This window comes from Tetrao urogallus (genome assembly GCF_951394365.1).
Source record: "Tetrao urogallus genome assembly, chromosome: 2".
Lineage (NCBI taxonomy): Eukaryota > Metazoa > Chordata > Aves > Galliformes > Phasianidae > Tetrao > Tetrao urogallus.
Genome location: NC_136814.1, coordinates 39,864,478 through 39,884,349, shown reverse-complemented (window position 1 = coordinate 39,884,349; position 19,872 = coordinate 39,864,478). Strand labels below are relative to the sequence as shown.

General features: G+C 41.6%; 1 protein-coding gene across 1 annotated transcript; it reads left to right on the top strand.

The window, feature by feature from the left end:
* Positions 1–711: 711 nt before the first annotated feature.
* Positions 712–19,577, top strand: LOC306944091 (uncharacterized protein C1orf198 homolog; the record flags this gene model as incomplete). The annotated part of the gene is made up of 4 exons (XM_079532532.1): positions 712–1,059; positions 8,973–9,023; positions 17,031–17,579; positions 19,521–19,577. The coding sequence occupies 4 exons, from the start codon at positions 712–714 to the stop codon at positions 19,575–19,577; spliced, it is 1,005 nt and encodes a 334-aa protein (XP_079388658.1).
* Between the last annotated feature and the right edge of the window lie 295 nt (positions 19,578–19,872).

Below are 19,872 nucleotides of genomic sequence, written 5' to 3'. Positions count from 1 at the left end.
TGCAACTGCTAAGGACGAAAGATAAAACCAATTTAGCCGCAGGCAAATGCAACGCAAGATCTGTCTGTAATTACAGTACTAGGAAAAACAGATTCAGAGAAAAGAACTAAGGTTGCAGAGAACCGTGCTCATGCTGCAAGTTCATCGTAGTGCTGGGAACAGCTTTCAGGAGATCGCGGCAGTTGGGTAATGAACGTTTTCAAGATGCCGGTTTTGCACTGCACTCTTGTTCTGACTTATAAACTCAGGAGCCGTAGTTGTCAGAAACCACTCTTAATGTTAAGGAAGAGGCCGGCGGGGTGCGGGAACTCGGATGGCAAGTGACAATTCCTGGCTTCCTTCCTCTCCTCCACGAGGAGCTGCCCGGGGTAACGAGTATAGCTGTGAGGGGAAGAGCGCAGCTCCGAGCGCACGGAAGGAGCGCCCGCAGGTCGCCCCTCGGCCGGCCGGGAGGAGCCCGGCAGGGAGCGGCCGCGAGGGGCAGCGAGGAGGGCGCCGGGAGGGGCTGCCGCGGGCGCTGGGCGTGCGGGAGGCGGGGAGGGGGCGGCGGCCGCGCTTATAGAGAGCGAGGAGAGGCGGCGTCTGCAGCAGCGGAGCGGGGAAGGGACGGGAGGAGGAGGAGGAGGCGGATCCCGATCCCGATCCCGATCCCGCTCCGCCGTACAGCGCGGCCGGTTCGGTGCGCGCGGGGCCGGCGCCGGCGGGGCGGCCATGGCCTCGATGGCGGCGGCGATCGCCGCCTCCCGCACGGCGGTGATGAACGGCAACCGGCCGCTGGATGAGCGGGAGCGCAAGCGGTTCAGCTACTTCTCCTCGCTCAGCCCCATGGCGCGCAAGATCATGGCGGAGAAGGAGCGGATCCGCGAGCGCTACGGGCCCGAGTGGGAGCGGCTGCCGCCCCGCCAGCAGGACGAGATCATCGACAAGTGCCTGGTGGAACCGCACGTCCAGGCCCGCTACGCCGCGCACCGCGGCACCGCCCGCCCGCCCGCGGCGCCCGCCTCCTACCCCAGCCTGCGCCTCAACACGGGCCAGAAGGTGGTGCGCTTCGGCGACGAGGTACCGAGCGAAGCCGCACCCCGCGCGCGTCGTCCGACCGCGCTGAGTGGGCGCGGCACGTCGGTTCCCTGAGGGGGTCCGCCATGGCCGGGGCCTGCGGGAGGGGAGGGCGAGCGGCGGGGGCGAGCGGGCGGTGGGTCCTGCTGGTCGGCAAACGGGGCTCGGTAGCGTGTCTCGGTTGCGCGGAGGAACCTTGTGGTTCCTGACGACCGGGGGTTGCCCCGGTGATGGATGGAGAGCGTCTGCGGGAGGGCGGGATGTTGCACTGCCTTCGGTGAAACCGTAGAAACAGGAAAGGCAGCGTACTGAGGCGTGCCTGGGAGAAGCAGGAGGGATACCGGTGTGGGTTTCCTAAAGCAGAGGCTCAGTGAGAGGCCGCTGTCAGCTCTCCCAGAAGTTCTCCAGAGCTGAAGGCGGCGGCTCGGAATGTTTACCCTGAGTTAAACCTCTTCCTTTCTGCTCCTAATTTCAGGCTCTGCTAAAAATAAAACATTGAAGACGTTCCAGCTGTTGGTATTTTTGACGCCTTAAAGTAAATAAATAAATAAGCGCTGTCTTTCCCATGTTACCTGCCAAGAATAACAAGGGCGTGGAAGGAGTAGATAACAAAAAATATATAGATGTTAGAGCTTCTGAGGGTCCCTTGTCTAGTGGAGAAGGGCAGCAGTCATTCCAGGAGAACATAAGTGCGAGGGTGCCTGCGTGGAATCATCCCATTGCCAGAGCTCCTGTGAGTGAGGAGATCTGACAGTGTTCCTGACTCCCTCTTTCCATGTGTGAGATTTCCTTTGTTTCATTTTGCTTAGTGTGCTTGTTTTGAGTGGTGGTTTTTTGTTGCTGTTTTTTTTAAGCGTGATTTCAGAGCCAATATCTTTCATTCTCTTAATTTAATTTCTTAAAGCGACTCGTTGTTAATTAACTTAAGTGACTATCACCAGAACAAAACAATCTGCTTCTGTGCTTCTAGCCATCAATCTAGTTTAAATTGAGCAGTGCTTCTTGAAGCTGGCTCGCCAGAATCCCTGCAGTGGGATTTGTACCTGCTTGGCTTTGTGGCAGAAGGCTGCTGCTTTGCTTCCTGTGGCAGAAAGGTATGGCACCATGCTGCACACACAGTCATGCAAGGTATGCTCAAGCTTAGTTTTATGTAGTCAGTGATACCAGGAGTTCTGTGTGTTTTCTGTTAATAGGCCGTCACTACTGGTAAAAAGGAGTGTAAAGACACAGACAGAAATCTTATTGTATGAGCAGTCCTTGAAACCTAAACTTGAAGTTATTTTTGAAAGGATTTAAGTGAATGACTGGAAACTGTGTTCAGCGTTCCTGGTCTCAGACAGCTCTGCTGGGCTTTCTGCTTTGAATTATGTGGATCCAGAAGGGACGAAGGCATGTCGTAGGTGGTTGTGCTGCACCATATGGAAACAATATTTTCTGTTCATCCGAATTACAGCTAGAGCATCCATCTGAAACTTTTGCACGCCGTTGTCTTTTTCCTTCTCCCCCAAAATGCAGCTGTAATACAAACAATGTTGTTCTTAGTTGTTGTGCAGCCACTAACCAACAAAAGCATGGTCCATCAAAATACAAACTTTAATTTTGGAAGCATATGCCTCAGCTGACTTCCTCCTTGACTTTCAAGCTGAAGTAATGTAAAATGCTTTTTGAAGAAAAGAGGTTCCACTTGTTTTGGCACTCTGCATTTCCATTTTAATTCTTCTGACTGCACTGTTGAGCCTTGGAGCTTTTCCTGGCACCTCATCTGATAGCTTCCTCTCCCTCTGCTCCCTCTCTGGCATTCAGCCTGATTCTTGGACATCTGCCCTGGCTCACTAATCTCTCCCTCCTTGTCCTGCCATTACAGAGCCACTGCAGCCACTCTTGCCATTTCGGTTCAACTTTCCAGGCTTGCAAATGCTTTACCTACAGAGCTTTGCTACCGTGCTACCTTCAGAACCGGCAGCTTATTGAGCTGTACCGCTGCTGCCTGTGTAAGATGTAGCTGCTCCACTTAGCGCAGTTACCTGGCATTATTAGGTTGGTCCTGGCATGGATGCTGAGAACAGCCTGCATAAGCTCACATATCTCTAATTGATACTGCAGCCCTTACAGCATGAGCGTGCTGTCCTGACAGTGTACTTGTTGATACCAGCTACTTAAGCATCACATTTGCAGCTAGAGAAGCATAGCACAGCTTCCATGTTAGCTGACACTGAAATATGTAGCCATCTACCTGTGCTTACTTAAGCACAGAAAGTTCGTGTCTTTCTCTTCATGTTCTGTGGAGGATCGGGGAGAAGGCAGAATAAGGGTGAATGCTGAACATACTGGTTCACCCATCCAGAGCCCTCACCACTTCCTTTCACTTCAGTGTGTGTGGCTGTTTTGATAAGCTGGTACAGAGCTTATATTTAGTAGTCTTTCATCTCTGGACAGGTGGTTCTCTCTCCTCCCACTTTTTTCCCATGTATCTTCTAATGCCAAACTGATTTGCTGAACTTTTTGTGCAGGACTGGGAAGTTCTCAAAGCATAAGCACTTCTCAAAACATTTTTCAGAATGTTACCTGCGTGGGAAGACTGTGACAGAAAATAGATGTGCAGTAATAGGACCACAGTATGCTGCAGCCACGATCTGGTCATATCATAGTGCCAGAGTGTTGCAGCACCACGTGCGACTCCTGGCAAATGTCTCGAGTCACCTGAGTGCCATTAGCCAAGGGCTTTTGGACTCTGCAACCTTCAAGAAGAGTTTTGTGTTTCTTAACAATGCTCCAGGTAGGAGTACAGACAGGGAGAAGAACTCACAGAGCAGTCCTGCAGAGAAAGACTTGGTCCTAGTGGACAAAAAGCCAAACATAAGTCAGCAGTGTGCTCTTGCAGCCTGGAAGGTCAACAGTATCCTGGGCTGCATTATAAGAAAGGGGGCCAGCGGGAATACTCTGCTCTGCCCTTGTGTGCCCCCAGCTGGAATACTGTGTCCAGGTTTGGGGCACCCAGCATAGGAAAGATGTAGAGCTTTTGGAGAAGTCCAGAGGCCCTGAAAATGCTCAGAGAGCTGGAGCACCTCTCCTGTGAAAAAAGGCTGAGAGAATTGGGGTTTTTTTTGAGATATCAAAAAGTATAGGAGTATTTGACAGGCAATCACAGTAATGAGAATTTTCATTGAATAAAGTGCAATGTGATTTAGAAAATATTAAACAGTTTATGTGGAGGAAAGACACGTAAGGGAATTTTTTTACCTTCATCCATCATCTTTTGATAGGGAAGCTACCTGAGGGTGGACACAGTGTTTATTTTGCTTTGCATTAAGAACTTTGTTGCCAAGCCAAAGAATCGACTCTTTTGTCTCCTACTTAAAAATGCTTTGAAGCAGCAAATATTTAATATATCAACAGCTCTAATGTCAGGCCTGTTATAGATTTGTGCTTTTAAAAAATAAGAAAAGCAGTGTGGTTTGGAGCGCAGCTAAACCACAATAACCAGCAAGTCCTGTTCTGTCAGTGCTTCTGAAATGCATCTGCCAGCACAGAAACCCATTTGTTGGTAGTTTTGCGATGGCACAGTCGCTGTCAGCTGCTCTGAGCAATGCTTCTGTCAGATAGGCTGGCACCTTTCTCCCAGTGGCTTCCTTTTTGAAATTCTGATGCTGTTTGGCAACAAGCTGCCTACGTGTAGCAGGCATAGTTTGTGGTTCTTTTTAATAGAATCTAAGGATTTTATGATTCTATGATTAATATGTTCTCTAGCTGGTTCTTGAAGTGAAGTGTATGACTGGATTTTTGTGTCGCTCTCTCCAACACCTCTTTTTTTTTTTTTTTTTTTTTTTTTTTTAAACATGTAATATGTTTTATGAGACTCACTTTCTTACAAATAGGTTGTTGAACAAAAGTTTATTTGACTTCTTTCTGGAAGAAAGGTTTGTTGTGTGGTGAAAACAAAAGCTTATCAGATATGGATCTCTTCTAATCTGTGTTGATAATAAATAGCCTCCAAGCTGTTTTCTTTTTTAAGTTTCACTCATCATTTACTTTTGTGAATCTTTAAATTTTTTATGGTTTTCCTTCTGTTTTCTTCAAACGTGCAAGAACTTGTATATTTTAGGGAAAACAAAGTTCTTTTCTCAGGTTTTGTTGGTGACAAACATGAGTCAAGCACATCAGGCAGAAAACAGTTGATCTGTGTTATTCTCCTGCTGCTCCCTTGTTCCTCTCCACGTCCTCTGAGAACCAAGAAGTGAAAGCCACAGAATTCCCTTCTGTGACAATGGACAGAACTTGGTAACTGTCTGTTTTATCCTACCTTCAAGTACTCTTCAACTAACTGCAGATGTCAATTCCTTGAAACTCTGTCTTTGAATCATATGTTAGATTGCTAGATCCAGTGGAAGGGCTCTTGAATGTGGTTCTTCAGATTTACTGGCTCTGTAGTGTGCAGGGATGAGCAGCCTGAGGAGAAAAAGAAAAAAGATGAAAAATCTCCTCCTTTTCTTTCAGGGAACTCCTCCAGGAAAGAAGAGGACAAACTCTGTAGCAGGATCTGTTGTGATAGAACAAGAGGAAATAGCTTCAAGCTTAAAGATGGTAGAATTAGTTGAATATAAGGAAAAAGTATTTTACAGTGAGGGTGATGAGGCATTGGAACAGGTTGCCCAGAGATGTGGTGGATCTCTTATCCCTGGAGACTTTCCAAGGCTGGATCAGGCCCTGGGCAATACGATCTAGTTGTGCATGTCCCTGTTCATTGCAGGGGTGTTGGAATAGATGGCCTTTAAAGGTCCTTTTCAACTCCAAAGATTCTATGATTCAAGCAAATATGTACTATTTCCATCTTCTGCAATTACCCAATGTTAGATTGTTTCTCCAATAAGAATTTTTTAACAACCAATATCAAAATGCTGTTAACTTGTTTTGGGAGCTTTTTGTCTATCTAAGCTGGAGATTGACATTGTATGCCAGCAAGTTCAATGGCAGTTGAAAACAACAAATTCTATGAAATGGAAACCTGATGCGCTCCATTCTGTAGGGAATGATCTGCCTTTGCGTATGGCAACCTCAGACCTTCACTCCGTCTTCCCTGTGCTATTTTCCTGTCATTCCTCAGGCAGCCTTTTATCAGCAGGCCTTACTAGCTGCAGCAGTATCTTTGCTGGGCTGAAGGGTGTGTTTCCTCCTGACGTTGTCTATACTAGTCCCAGATACAGGAGAGTTACAAACTTTCTTGGATCCAGAACGAATGTGATTATGGCTTGCTGCCAACTTCAAAAGTGGTTCATAGCTGTTTTGCATGTTCTGTTAATGTATGATAGTCCTTTACAAGGAATAGCTTAACTTTCTGTGCCCTGTGTGCTACCAGTGCAAGTTTTTCTTTTGCTGTTTTCCACTGGAAATGTCAGATAGTTAATAGTTTATTTAAATCACCTGTACAGATGGCTGACCTGTAACCTGTCTTATGGTTGGGATCTTGTATTAAGTTTTTTATGCCCGATTCTCCAGCAAGTAATCCTTGTGAGCTATGTGGGACTGTCTCAGCTGCCGTAGCAAATGAGTTAGCCGGAGCCTTCTGACAAGAAGTCACTTAAATCAGCAAGAGCTTCCCTTAAACTCCTGAGGTAAAATCCACTGACAACTCTGCTTACATGCCTGGAGCTTTAAGGCTCTCTGACACCACGTGGGAGTTTGCTGGACTTCGCTTCTGTCTTTTAGTGCTGTGGCTGACATCCAGTACTAGTTTGTGCAGACCCTGTGCAGACAGAACTCTAGTCCTGCCTACACTATGTGACTTAATGCAGTGGCTGGGCTCACAGAGGGCGCTTTCCAACCTCTGTTGCCTCCTGGACTGTGATACCTGTTGTGCTTCCTTCAGAAATGGGGTTCCAACTCTGTCATTTTCAAGTGAAAAGGTGCAGTCTGAAAATGCTTTTGAAATAATCTGACAGCTCACCAGCTTCAAGGCATCCATCTCATGCCTCGTATGGCATTCCAGTGTGGTCAGCAGCACCTCACAGTTCAAATACTGATAGAAGTCAAAACAGATAGTAATAACAGACTTTTACTCTGTTTCCCTTAAATGTTAATAAATAGAAGTATCCATTTCCCAGAACAAGAGGTTCTAGTATTACATTTGTGTTCTTAGCAATAACTTCCTGTGCTAAGCTAGCTTTGGCCAGAATATGTGCTCCAGTAGAGCCCAGGCTTTTCCTTTCAGGTAAAGGAAATCTTTAGGTTGTTTAATTTTCAAAAGTATTTTCATCCATCCAAAATTATTTTCATCCATCCTCACCTTAGATACTTAGGTCTTAGCCAGTAAAGAATTAGTCAGGTGAATCTTGCTTTTATATCCCCATAGAGAATGTGGGATAACTTTCATATATCTCAAACACTTTACTTTTAGAAACCATACATTTCACAGGTGAGAACCAGTTGGAGACTGACATGTTTTCATGTTAAGGAGTTGGATAGACATTTCTAATTGTAATTTTCATAGCCATTGGTCAATAGAATTTCACTAGAGTGAAATTAGAGATGGCAGAGCAAGAGAATGCTGTCAGATGTCTTTGAGAAATGCATTTCCATAAAGACAAAGATCAAAAATATGAAAAAAAGGGCAGTCATGTAAGACGGAGGATTCCTATGCAGTAGTTAGCTTAAATCATATTTCAGTTCTGTTATTACTTTAGAAGCAAAACTGTGATGCAAGCACTTCAGGTATTGTCCTGTCATCTCTTTCTCAATGCATAGTTTCTCCGGGCCTTTACCCATCCATCCATCCATCCATGCATCCATCCACCAGTCATTCCTACTCCTGTTCTTCCTCTGAGTTACTATGGTGGCAAAGCAACATTATACTTGGTATAGAGGGTGCAACTCATTACCTTTACCAGCATGAGTTGGTAAAATGTAAAAATAAGAGCATCCAAGGTAAAAATAAGAACTAGAAGTGCAGTGATTTTATTGCAGGTTGTGAAGAGACATGAACAACAGAATTGATTTATTTATTTGTCACCCCTTCTTTCTCAGTGTGGATTGTATTCTGGAGGCCAAGCTGTGCATGAAGAGATTACCTAAATTTCTCATTGGGATTATTTTCTTTTTTTTTTTTCCATTATTGATACTGGCCTTTCGCTAGTCATGAAGGTGAAATGTAGTAATAGATGAAAACTATTTAAAACTATATAAAACTAGTTGAAAACTGAGCGAGTTCACTCAGAACATGACCGTGCACAGCAGTTGATATACTGTGAACCATTCTTTCTGCATGACATATGACCAGAGCCTCTGATAGTTGTGAAACCTCGCAACGCTGTTGCAGCGCCTACTACACACCGCATTCCCAGAATGGTACTGCTTGGATTCAGATTGGGATTTTAGTCTTGCATAAACAGCACCAAATACTTATTTCAGGCTGATCATCCTCAAAGTGCATAGTGCTGAGTCTTGTTGGGGCTGGATCCAGCTGTGGCTTGTGCTGATGGATATGCAGCCTTTTTGCTGCCTGGTTGCACACATGCTCTTCAGCCTGTGGGGAGGAAGAAATGGAACTTTATTTCCCTAAGGCCACAGCTCCTCTGGTTATATTCTTGTGTGTTGCTACCAGCTACCAAGCAATATGTGCAGTAGAAAACTGGAGATTTTAAAGCAATTTGCAGAGCAGTTTCAAAAAGTTTAGGCCAAGTTAAATCTTTATATACCTTATAGGTTAAATAGGAATACTATTTGGTAATCCTTCCCTCAAAGAATTTGCTTTCAGTCAGTCTTAATATGTAATCAGTTATATGTGGAAGCAGAGCTCTTGCTTTTTAGCTACTTTTTTGATAGTGGTTATACTTCCAGCAGTGCACCATAATGTTATCTGAATGATACTCTAAGCAGGTAAAGTTGCCCTTCTGATTTTTAATCATTCTTGAATTTTATTTCAGGATATAACTTGGCAAGATGAGCACTCAGCTCCATTCTCCTGGGAAACGAAGGTAAATATGAGTCACTTTTACTTAAAATGTTGGTTTGTCATTTGATGCTGCTGTTCCTTCTGCTTTTCTATTATATTTTGACATTTGATAGGCAGTATTGCCTTTGTTCTATGAAAGCGGTGTACAGTGACCATACTGCAGATGAAACAGAGCTGGTATACTTTGGTTTACATCAACAGAAACACCAAGTGTGCTTTGTGAACCAACGCTCGTACTTCAAGTGCGGGTGTATGACAAGCATGCTCATTTAATCATATTTCAGACTTTTTGTTTTATGGATTTATCTGCCAGAGAAAGCTGCTTTTCACCCACTTTTGTTTTTTTTTTTTTTTGCCCTTGAACTATGTAGATATCATGCATGAGCTTATGGATATAATCTTAGCCTAATGCAGAGTAATTATCTGGAAATGCCAGTGGATACTAAATTAATCCAGCTGACCTAACCCTATAGTTGTTGTCAGCCTTCCTTGCTCAAGGTCACTGCCTCTAGCTAGCAGCCCATCTGTGCTCAGCAGATGTAGATTAACCTATAACTTGATGTGGCTCCTGGATCCCTGCAGCATACAGTGCTGCAGTTTAGCAGAAAGCGTTGTGGATCTTCTCTTACCTTAAAACTCTGTTATAAGCTATGGTGTTCAGGAGGATTTTTGGCAGCAGGATCCAGCTAGCTCAGTCATGCCCTCCTGTCTTTCAAGGCCCTTCGAAAAAGAAGCCACTGACTTTTAGGATAATACTAGAAAGGCTTGTAGTATGAGTGCACTTGGATGGAGCTGATACTCATTGACCGTAACGTGAAATAAATAGTATACTGGGGACAGTTATGTTGTCTCTCCCATTATTTTTTGATACAAACCCGAAAACTCAGTCTTAGGACCATGTCAGCTGTCATCATATTTTGAAGCTCTGTCTTGGTAAAATTTTATAACTTCTGAATATTTTAACTTCCTGGAGATGGTGCTGCCTATAATACGCTGACCAGTGATCCGTGATGATCTGCAGTCAGATGGGTTTCCTCTTTAATGGGCAGTTGTCTTTTAAGTGCTTGCATGGCTAATGAAGTATTTTTTTTTAACCCAAGTTATGGCTTTTCCTTTGCTGCTTAAGACACTTTGTGCTGTCCCTCTGGTGTCTCAGAATAAAGGTCTTCAGTGGTCCAGGTTCATGCTTTTCTGCAACGTGTGGAGAATTGCAGGATGTTATGGAAACACTCCTGTGACTGCTGAAGAAAAGTGAAACAGGGGAAGTTGCATTAGGAATTTGTCTCAGCTAATCAAACTGTGCTTCTGATTCCCCCTCCTTCCTAGCTGTGCTTCAGCTGCAGGATGAAAAGCTGAATGACATTTTTCCTCGAGCAAAACTCTAGGGAATCCATTTTGTCCCACTTCATGGCATGCGGGTTGGTTGCTTTGTGTGGGTTCTTCCTTTTGTTTTCTTCCCAGTGCCTCATCATTTTGTGTCAGCCTTCCAGCCCAGCCCTTCAGCTGCTGAGTCGTCTAGTTCTAAAGGCCGATGTCTTGCTTCATGCTTACTCTTTGATCTCTTCCCTAACCAGTACTTCAACAAGAAAATGTTGGAATGCAATTTCTCCATGAGTAACTGGCTGAATAGAAAATACCCTTGCCCAATCAGTCCAGCCTGGGGAAACAGTGAAGAAACCTGAATGGGCCATTTAATAAGGTTGCAATGTTGTAAAGCATGTTTGGTGTCTTGTGTGCCACATCTGTTCCCACTCTTATTTTAGGCTGTCAGGCTCTTTCCGTTTCATTAGCTCTCCCTCACGGGGGGCTATTCTTTCTGTACCTTTTTTTTTTCCTTACCTCCTGTTCATGAAGAGTTTTTTGTTTCCTTTTGTGTTGTTTTGGTGTTGTTTTTGTTTTTTTTTTTTTTACATATCAGTGCTGTTACAACAGAGTACCTTCATTCTTCTGTAGCTTTGTATGAATGAGCTTTGGCATACCTGTAGAAGAAAAACGTGACAACCGACCTCTGCAGAGAAGGAGGAAGTAGAGATTTAAATCAGTAAAGCCAATAGGCTTTTTCTTCTATTTTAACACTGTAAGAAAAAATACGAAATAGCAAAATCAGTAGTTGTTTGTAGGACACTGTTTTTGGACAACTGAGGAGGTGGAGGGAACAGCAGAGAAATGGCAAGGTTGTGTTTTCTGCAAGTTGGAAGTGTTGCAGTGGTGACAATATTGCTTCCAGCTGATTAGGCATGGACACATTTTTCTTACAGTAGCTGATGGAATGAATCCCCTGATTTCATGGCTGTTACACTTACCATTAAAATACTGTAATAAATTGCTTTCATTTTGAACAGAATGTAGTAGAAGGATTTGATAACTTCCCTTCTGTCAGAAGTAAATTTTCTGTGTTCTCATTTTAAACACAGGTATGAGATAAGGGTTAAGTTGCTCATAACGTGTCAAATATTCCCATGAATGTTTCCGCCATTGAAGCTGCAAACAAAGCAGGAACACGATGTAAATGTTTGAGCTAGCAGTTAGGCATCATTTGAATGATCTAATGTTTTTAGTGGAAAACCATAGCACTTCTCAGAAGGATAATTACTGGAGAAGGAACACGTTCTCATGGCACTGCAAATAAACTGACATTTTAGAATGAGAGGCTGACTTGGATGGAGTGATTTGGTTCATGGGTGGAGCCCTTATGAATAACACAGGAAATGTGGGTTACTCTTTTTTTAAGTGGGGCCAAAGCCAGGTTTGTGAATTTAGGGCATTCTATTTATGGCTAAAGGTTTAAGTGTGATGAAAGCTGACATTTTGGCTGAGTTTAGCCTTTGAGGTTTCTTGGTCTGTTTGATGTAAAAATTGAGTGAAACAGCACGGATTTCAAGATATAAATGGAAAACAGGAATCATGCCTGGTTTTGGAAATAAAATTTTGTTTTGTTTCTAATGAATGTAATAGTGAGCAGAATATATAATTTGCCTGCCACCTTGGTTAACTCATTGAATGCACAGAGCAGCACGGGGACAAATTGGAACCTATTTCTAAATCATGCTGCTAACTAAAATAACTTTAATTCCAGATATTTAAAACAAACACTCACACATCAAAAAAAATCTGTTGGTCTTGCTACAGCTAGAATAGCTGTGAAGGCAGCTTTAGAGAGTCCTTTCTGTAGGGGTTCACTTATTCCTCCTTCAGCTCTCCTCTGTGCTACTTTTTACGCTACTTATAAAAAACAAAACAAAACAAACATAATATGCAAACTGTTTCCTGTATTGAAGGGCTAAAACTAAAAGACAATCTTCAATATCCTGATTTGTGCAACTCCTATGTGTTGTTTTTTTTTTTTCTTTAAAAAGAAAAAAAAAAAGTATCAGGAAAGGATTTTTTTTTCCCCTCCTTCCATTATAGCCTGATATTAGAACCATTTTTTCATCTTATAATTATTGATTTGGCATAAGTGGCAATACTTTATTGGAAGGAAAGAAGAGGGATGCCTGAGATTTTGGCTTTTTTCTTCCCATTTTCAGTCTAGATTACAGAGATTTAAAAATCAGTGCCGTAAGACTACTGCTGAATATTAGTTCTTGAGCAAAAGAAATAAACTGTGATAACAGGAGCTGTGTTCAAGATTTGTTTTAATCTGATGGCCTGGTGTTGTTGGCTAAGGATTCAGTTACCTGCATCAATCTTTGGACAGCTGCTTTTGAGCGTAAAACCAGGCACGTGCCAAACACTGATACAGTGAGTTTGCTCAGACTCAGCAGTAGAGGAGACAAACTTGTGGCCAGAGCCAGACTACCGTTCAAATCACCAAATAGTAGATAATGAAATTTCCTCTGAAGCTACACGCTGTGCCTCTTTCATGTTATCTTTTGGTATGCGCTAAAATCACACAGACTGTTTTTGTATGCTCTATTTTTACCATTGTGATTGGTCTCTGCTGACCTAAGGATTTCTTTCTGAAAGGGTCCTGAAAAGATCCTGAAAACGCCCACAGGAAACAAAGGAAAAAATGGCAACAAGTTTGTGCCCATGTTTATTCTGATTCTGTCCGTTCAGCAAAGCAAAGTCATTTTCTAAATCCTTCTCAACTTGGCTTTCTTATCTCTGCATATATATCAAGCTTTGCTTTAAACAAGTTGCTTTTGACAGTGTTTCTGCAGTCTTTGTCTCAACAATTTAGATTTTTCAGGCTGCCAAGCAAAACAATTTGTTTTGGCTGTGTTTGCGTGTCTGTTGAGTAAAATACTACACATTCCTGATGAGTGAATAAGATGCTTAAAAAAAATAGTTCCTGAGTTTTTGTGGTCATTTGTTTTTAAGATAGATTTACGACTTCAAACCCGATTCCATTAATCATTAGGCCCTTAAAGTGTGTGGTGCCTGTCGTATAGAATACATTGTTTCCCATGAGCACCTACAGATAGGAGTATGATTTGGTAGGTTATCTCTGCCTGTAAGGTCTAAATAAATTGAATGGATCAAAGTGATAAATATCCTAATATGGCCTTTTTAAAAAAAGAGGGAGACATAGCTTCCTAAAAACTTCTGTTTTGCCTATTTTTTCTCTTTTATCTGTTGGGCAGAAAAGTGATCCGAGATATAGGCATCCTTTGCTCTAACCCTCGCAAAGGAATTTGATAACATAGAAATTGCATTTTAGCTTTCTACATTGAGGGTTCTCACATGGCCCTTCTCTGTCTCCATATGAATTTATCTGCTGCTCTGGTGCGTGATTTTTTGTTTCTTTTAGTGTTATATTCCACTTTTGTGACTTTTGATAGAAGATCAAAATATGTGAAGATATCACATATTAATCACTTTCTTTCTTCAGCAACATTTCTCAGAGCTTCAGACACCTTAAATAACCTTTAAAGTCAAATAGAAGCAAGAAGTGCTTCAAGAAAAATAGGCTTGCAACTTGTCCACAGAAATTCCTGGGAAGCAGAATTGTACTTCTGACCATCTGGGGCTGTTCTTAGAGAATGCCCAAGCTCCGTGCTTTCAGAATGTATTGGTGTGGTCTGTTCTTGTTGTAAAGACAAAGAGAAACTCTTGAAGAAGTGTTTTCAATCAGATTTTTCCATATGAAGCATCACGTTATGATCTGCTTCATCTCCAGAGCATATCTTGATGCACATATGCAAACCTAAACATTGAGTGGGTTTTCCTTGTAAAGTTGAAAGGTGTGGTCACCCTCAGCAGTGCACTGAATGGAGTTTTAGAGACTGACCAAGAAAGATGAGCTTAGCTCTTATGTATTTCAAAGCTAGATAAACTAGATTAAGCTTAAATTAGACAGGGCATCTATAGAGTGAGCTGATTTAATCAATATTCAGAAACTTTCTTTACCACTTAAAAGGTGAAAAAGTCCAAGAATTGAGAGCAAACTTTAAAGAGTTGCATCCAAACTGAGGAGCTGGTGTTTTTCCTTCTCAAATCAAGATTCTAGTTTTTGTTAGATTTTAATCTCAACACTTCAGCTACTCAAATTGTAGTCTTGTTTTGGTACATTATTCCCCAGGATTACTTGGGCATCAGGACTGCTTCGTTCACAGCCTTATGAAAATACAAAAATGTGTGCAACTCCTTTCCCTGCCCCGTGTTCTCCATTGTAAAAGGACAAAGACTGTGTCCTCTCTGGGTTGGAAAGGTTAAAAGTGTCTGAAGTTCTGTAGGTCACACTCTTCCCAGCACCAGCAGGAGCCTGCTCCTTCCAAACCAGAGCTCTAGGTTGACATTTGGGCCTTTCTGAAAGAAAATGAAGTGTGACCACAGGAAGTGGCTTTTGGTCCACAACATAAGAATTTTTAAGGAAACCTGACATTATTTTGTGTGTCTTGGTGCTACGGAAATGTGAAGTCATCTTCTTTCTTCTTTCTAATTTTTGTTCTCCAGCTTCTCTTCTGTCAGTGTTTTGGCCAGATTTTGTTTCCAGCATCTATCTAGAGGAAACAGGGCTGGGATGGCCTCTCTCTGCTCTGGGCACTGACCCTCTTTCTCGCTTGAACTGAGGTAGGAAAGGATCATTTTACTGAAAGTGCTCCTGCAATGGCCTTTTACCAGTGTCATCTCTAGTGTAAGCTCTGGAGCAGGCTGAGAAGAAAGGAGACTGCAGAAGGATAGGAAATAGCCCTGTTTCAAGTACCTTCTCATGCAGGAATTAAGTTTTCCAAGGTGCAATAAAAACAAAGCAAGATTATCTTTTTCCCTTTGGATATTAGGGAAATGCGTGTTCACTTCATATTGTGGCTTGAGGATTTTTTAAGGTGGGATTTTGTCATTTTTGAAGTCTTAAAGCATCTTAACTTCAGGATGGTAAATCTCTATTCAATAGTATTGTCAAGTGAGCTTAGGGGAACAAATCCTATAAATTAATACAGAGAATAGCAGTCACTGAATAATCCTCAACACCGTTGTGTTTACACAAAATTCATCAAGTGGAAAATTGGGTTTAAAATAAAGCAGTGTGTTTAATATCCTTCATTATCTGGTGACACAGCATATTCTTAATGGAAACACGCAATCTAATGCTTCCCTGCCTATAATTTCAGAAAGATACCTAATATTATATAATTCTTTAGAAAGTACAGATGTTGATTCATGAATCAATTATGTGTAGCCAGCTGCTGGCCAGTCCAAAACAAATTGGTCACGTAAGCCAAAACAAATCTGGATTTTAAATAATCAGGGGCTGTGTTAACATTTGCATTTTGATGAGAAATACTGAATGTGAAATATGAGGTGTGCAAATCCTAAATCTGGAGTCCCTTTGAACTGAACGCGTACAATAGCACAGAACTTGACATCAAAGACTGCTATTAAAAACAGCATGCAATTTGGACTTTTTTTAACATTAATTCTAGAGATGCTGTTGCAGTTTGGTTCAGGAAGGTCCCAAAATGAGTTAGAATTGGAAAAACTTAGCAAAGTAGTAATGGACTTCAGATGTATCAACAACTTTAGGCAAAATCTACTGTTTTAAATGTCCTGTATGCTTTTTGCAAACTAGTCAAGTCTGTAACAAGAGTGTAGCAGTAGCTGAAAATGCACTGGTTTTTGTTTGGTTTTTTTTTTCCATAACGTTCCATATACAGTAACACCTGAATGTTCCTTAGGAGGAACTAAGGCTTAACTTTTACTGGCCTAAAGACTATAAAGCTGGCAGCCAAGAGTGCTGAAGTGGTGGTAAGCAAAATGAACGTTTCATTGCACTGTTCACCCTTGGGTGGCTTTTGCAGGATCTGTTTCATGCCTTAGCTTCTGTCTTCATTGACTCAGTGTGATTTCTCATAAATGAGTGCAGCTATCCTAATTGCAAGTAAAACCAAAACACAGCTCTGGGGTGAGTGTTAAACAGGCCCTGCTGGAGTTGTTTCTTACTCCAGAGTGGCATTAGAATTGCAAAACTACTGATTTACACATACTCATTACATCTAGTACTCTGTCTTGGAAGTAGATGGAATTAAAACATATTGCCAACTGTATCGAAGACTATACAGGAAGACTGCCTTTTCAGCATGTTGTGCTTTCATTTGCTTAATCTTCTTGTGTAAAACACGTATAGCTTTCAGAAAGCATCCACATCTATTCTAATGTTTTAGTGCTGTTCTGAGGGATGTGGTCTAGTGGGAAATATTGGTGATAGGTGGATGGTTGGACTGAATGATCTCAGAGGTCTTTTCCAACCTTGGTGATTCTATGATTGTATAAGCTATCTTGGATGGGACTTGGATGGTAACTCAAATCATATTTTCAACCACATTCATATAATCAATCTGTTTTCCCTCTGACTCCTTTTCAGCAGGTCTGGGACTTTTACATGTGCCTGCATTGCAGACTTTTGTTAATAATTATTTTAGACATTTATGGAAAAAATGAATGGCTTTTCTGTGATATCTGCTGCATGAGAATTGCCTAGATATTGGTAAAAATATTATCTATATGCATCAAGCTGAGAATTTCATTACCGTGTCTTTGTGAAGGGCTCTGAAATACTTTTTTTTTTCTTTCCTTTATTCCCAAACAGAGTCAGATGGAGTTCAGCATTGCATCTCTGTCCATACAAGAACAGAGTGGTGCCCAGTCACAAAATGAACAGAGGCAACCACTTAAAGCAGCACCTGGTGTCCAAGTCCCTAAATCTTCTCAGGCTAAGACCCCTGGCTCTGATGGGTTAATAGCACCCAGAAAGGATGAGGAGTCCTCTTTCTGGAAGATAAATGCAGAACGCTCCAAGTTTGAAGGAGACAAGTCTGAGTTCCAGTCCTTGACCCCCAGCCAGATCAAGTCCATGGAGAAAGGAGAGAAACCCCTTCCCTCTTTTTACAGACAAGAGTCTGCTCCAAAGGAGGTGGCAAAAGCTGACAAGTCCAGCGTAACTAAACCTGAGAAGTCTGTTACCCCCAGTCTACCTTCTGTATCTCTTGAATGGGAGAAACCTCGACCCACTCAACTCCCTTCTAGTTCTCTAGATGATTTCTTTCTTCATGACCCACCACAGGACCTGGCATCTTCTAGGACAAACAAGGAAGATACTGATGGTACTATACTTACAGATCCACAAAAGCCTGGACAGGTAAAGACTTCTGTATCCATTTTCCTTGAATGTAAAAACCATATAACATATTAAAATATGACAAAGTCATTCTGAAAGATTAGAAATGAAGTATTAAAACGTAGATAAGCTTGTTGTCTTTTTATCCTGCAAATTTAGGGAAGTCTATTTAACCAATGTGTCAACTGCTGCTGTTTGTTTCAATATAGTATTTTTTAATGTAGTAAAGTTCATAGGATAAGGGCATCATTTAAATATAACAACTAAAACACTGACATGGCATCCATTGGCTGACTTGAGAGCAAGCTACCTACATTTAGGGTAGGGAGCTTACTATATGAAATTAAAAAACTTTTTTTTTCTTGAAACAGCTGAATGCTTCTTATAAAAAGCTTAACTTGAATAGTAGGAAAATTAAAATCTAGGATTCTTTCTTGGTATACACAGCATAACAGTGAATGGTGAGCTTGTTTCTCAGCTGTTCTAAGCCCAGCAGCCGTGTCGCAGTGTTTTGTCCCAGGCAGCTGGACAGCTTTAAATGTATTTTCTCTTAAAGTCCAAAATGGAAATGGAATGGGCTCCCAGAATAGCCTTCTGAATGTGGCTTTTTTTTTTCTTAAAGAAAAACAAATAACAACAAAAAAGAACCTTAGGCAGCTCAATAACCCGATGGATCTATTTAAAAAGCAGATGCTGATCTGTGAGAAAAGGGAAGGAACAACAGGATATGACGTGGTGAGGGAAAGAGAAGAAAGAGACACAAAGCCTAAAAGCTGTGAAGAACTGTTCTTGAAACAAAGCCATGCAGTTCTGTTTGAAATGCAGCACTGCACTCAAGCCTAATGTATTACTGTACACCTTAAGCATGTCACAAAGCTTTCTCTTACCACTGGTTTTCACACTGGTGATTGTTTAAATTCCAAACAAGATGATGTAAGGTCAGAAAGATGCAGGCTGAGGTAAATGCTTGAAAGTGAAGAGAGTGGCAGTACTTGAGAGAACTTTACTTAAGCCACATCAGTGCTTGGAGTGCCACATTTAGTTTAGGTTGTAGTGTGTTTTTTTTCCCAAAGTGAAAACATTATTCTTGAGCTGTTCTACTACAAATTGTGACTGCAGTAGTTCTTTAATTTTAGATAAAAACTCTGTCATGATTTCCTACATCATAATGGTTTGTTCAGTATTAATTCCTTGGAATGTTTTCTGGCTCACTGGAGTGGTTTGAAAAGCCTGGTTTTTCTATCCATGCGGAAGCAAACCTGCCATATCAGAAAGTGAGAAGACAGGGTTGCATGAAAGAATTTTCTTCATTCCCTCTTTCTGGATTCTTTCCCCAGAATAGGGAAGAGATTGCAGAAAGAGGAAATGAAGAAAAGTCACACTGTAGGAATAGAGACTCTAGAGACTCACGTGTCTCCTGAACAGTCTTCCTGAACACTGAAATCACTGCATATGTCACAGCTGACAGTGCAGTACTGCAGGAGCAGCATGTTCTTGATAGCCAAGTAAAATGGCTTGTCAACAGAGTCTAAAGCACATACTTTTCTAAAAACAACTGGCTGTCACTGCAACAGGCAATCCATTTGGATGAGTAATGCCTGTGTTGTTGGCTTTTGGTTTTTTTCATTCTCTGCAGTGCTTACCCTACTCTGAAAGTTGATCTTCATGAGTTTTTCCATGGGCACAAAATTACCTTTTGCCTGCAGATCAGTAGGATTATTTGCTTCCTTGGATTTTTCTTGCATTTTTTCAATCCATTTCTTGGATTTCCTTGCATTTTTGTTCTTGTTTGTCTTCATGTCTGGTATTATTTAGTGTAGATTCTTAGGCATCCTAAGCAAGATGAAGGACTTGAAATACTGGCAGACAACAGTTTAAAGTTTCTTCTGTAGATAAGCAGTCAAGTACTGGGCTTGTAATTCCATAATTAACAGTCACATCTTTTCTTTTTTCCTCTTGCAGACTAGTACAAGCAATGTTATCTTGAAGACTGGCTTTGATTTTCTAGACAACTGGTAAAAGGTGCATCAAAATAGTCCGAACCAATTTTGGGGAAGGAGTGAGACATCTTTCTCTTCATGTGTTAATTTACTAGTATTTGTGTCTTTTTCTAGAAGTAACTTTCAAATTCTTAAATGTTGCCTTTGTATAAACTTTTGTAATACCAGATGCATTTTTGGTTTTTAAACAGTGTTAGATGTGTGGTTTCATTTTGATTTATTTTTAAAATCTGTTAAATTTTTAGTAGCTACTGTTTTGAGAGGATGGGAGAAGTTACCAAACAGATGTTAAAGGAAAACAAATGAGTGTCTGT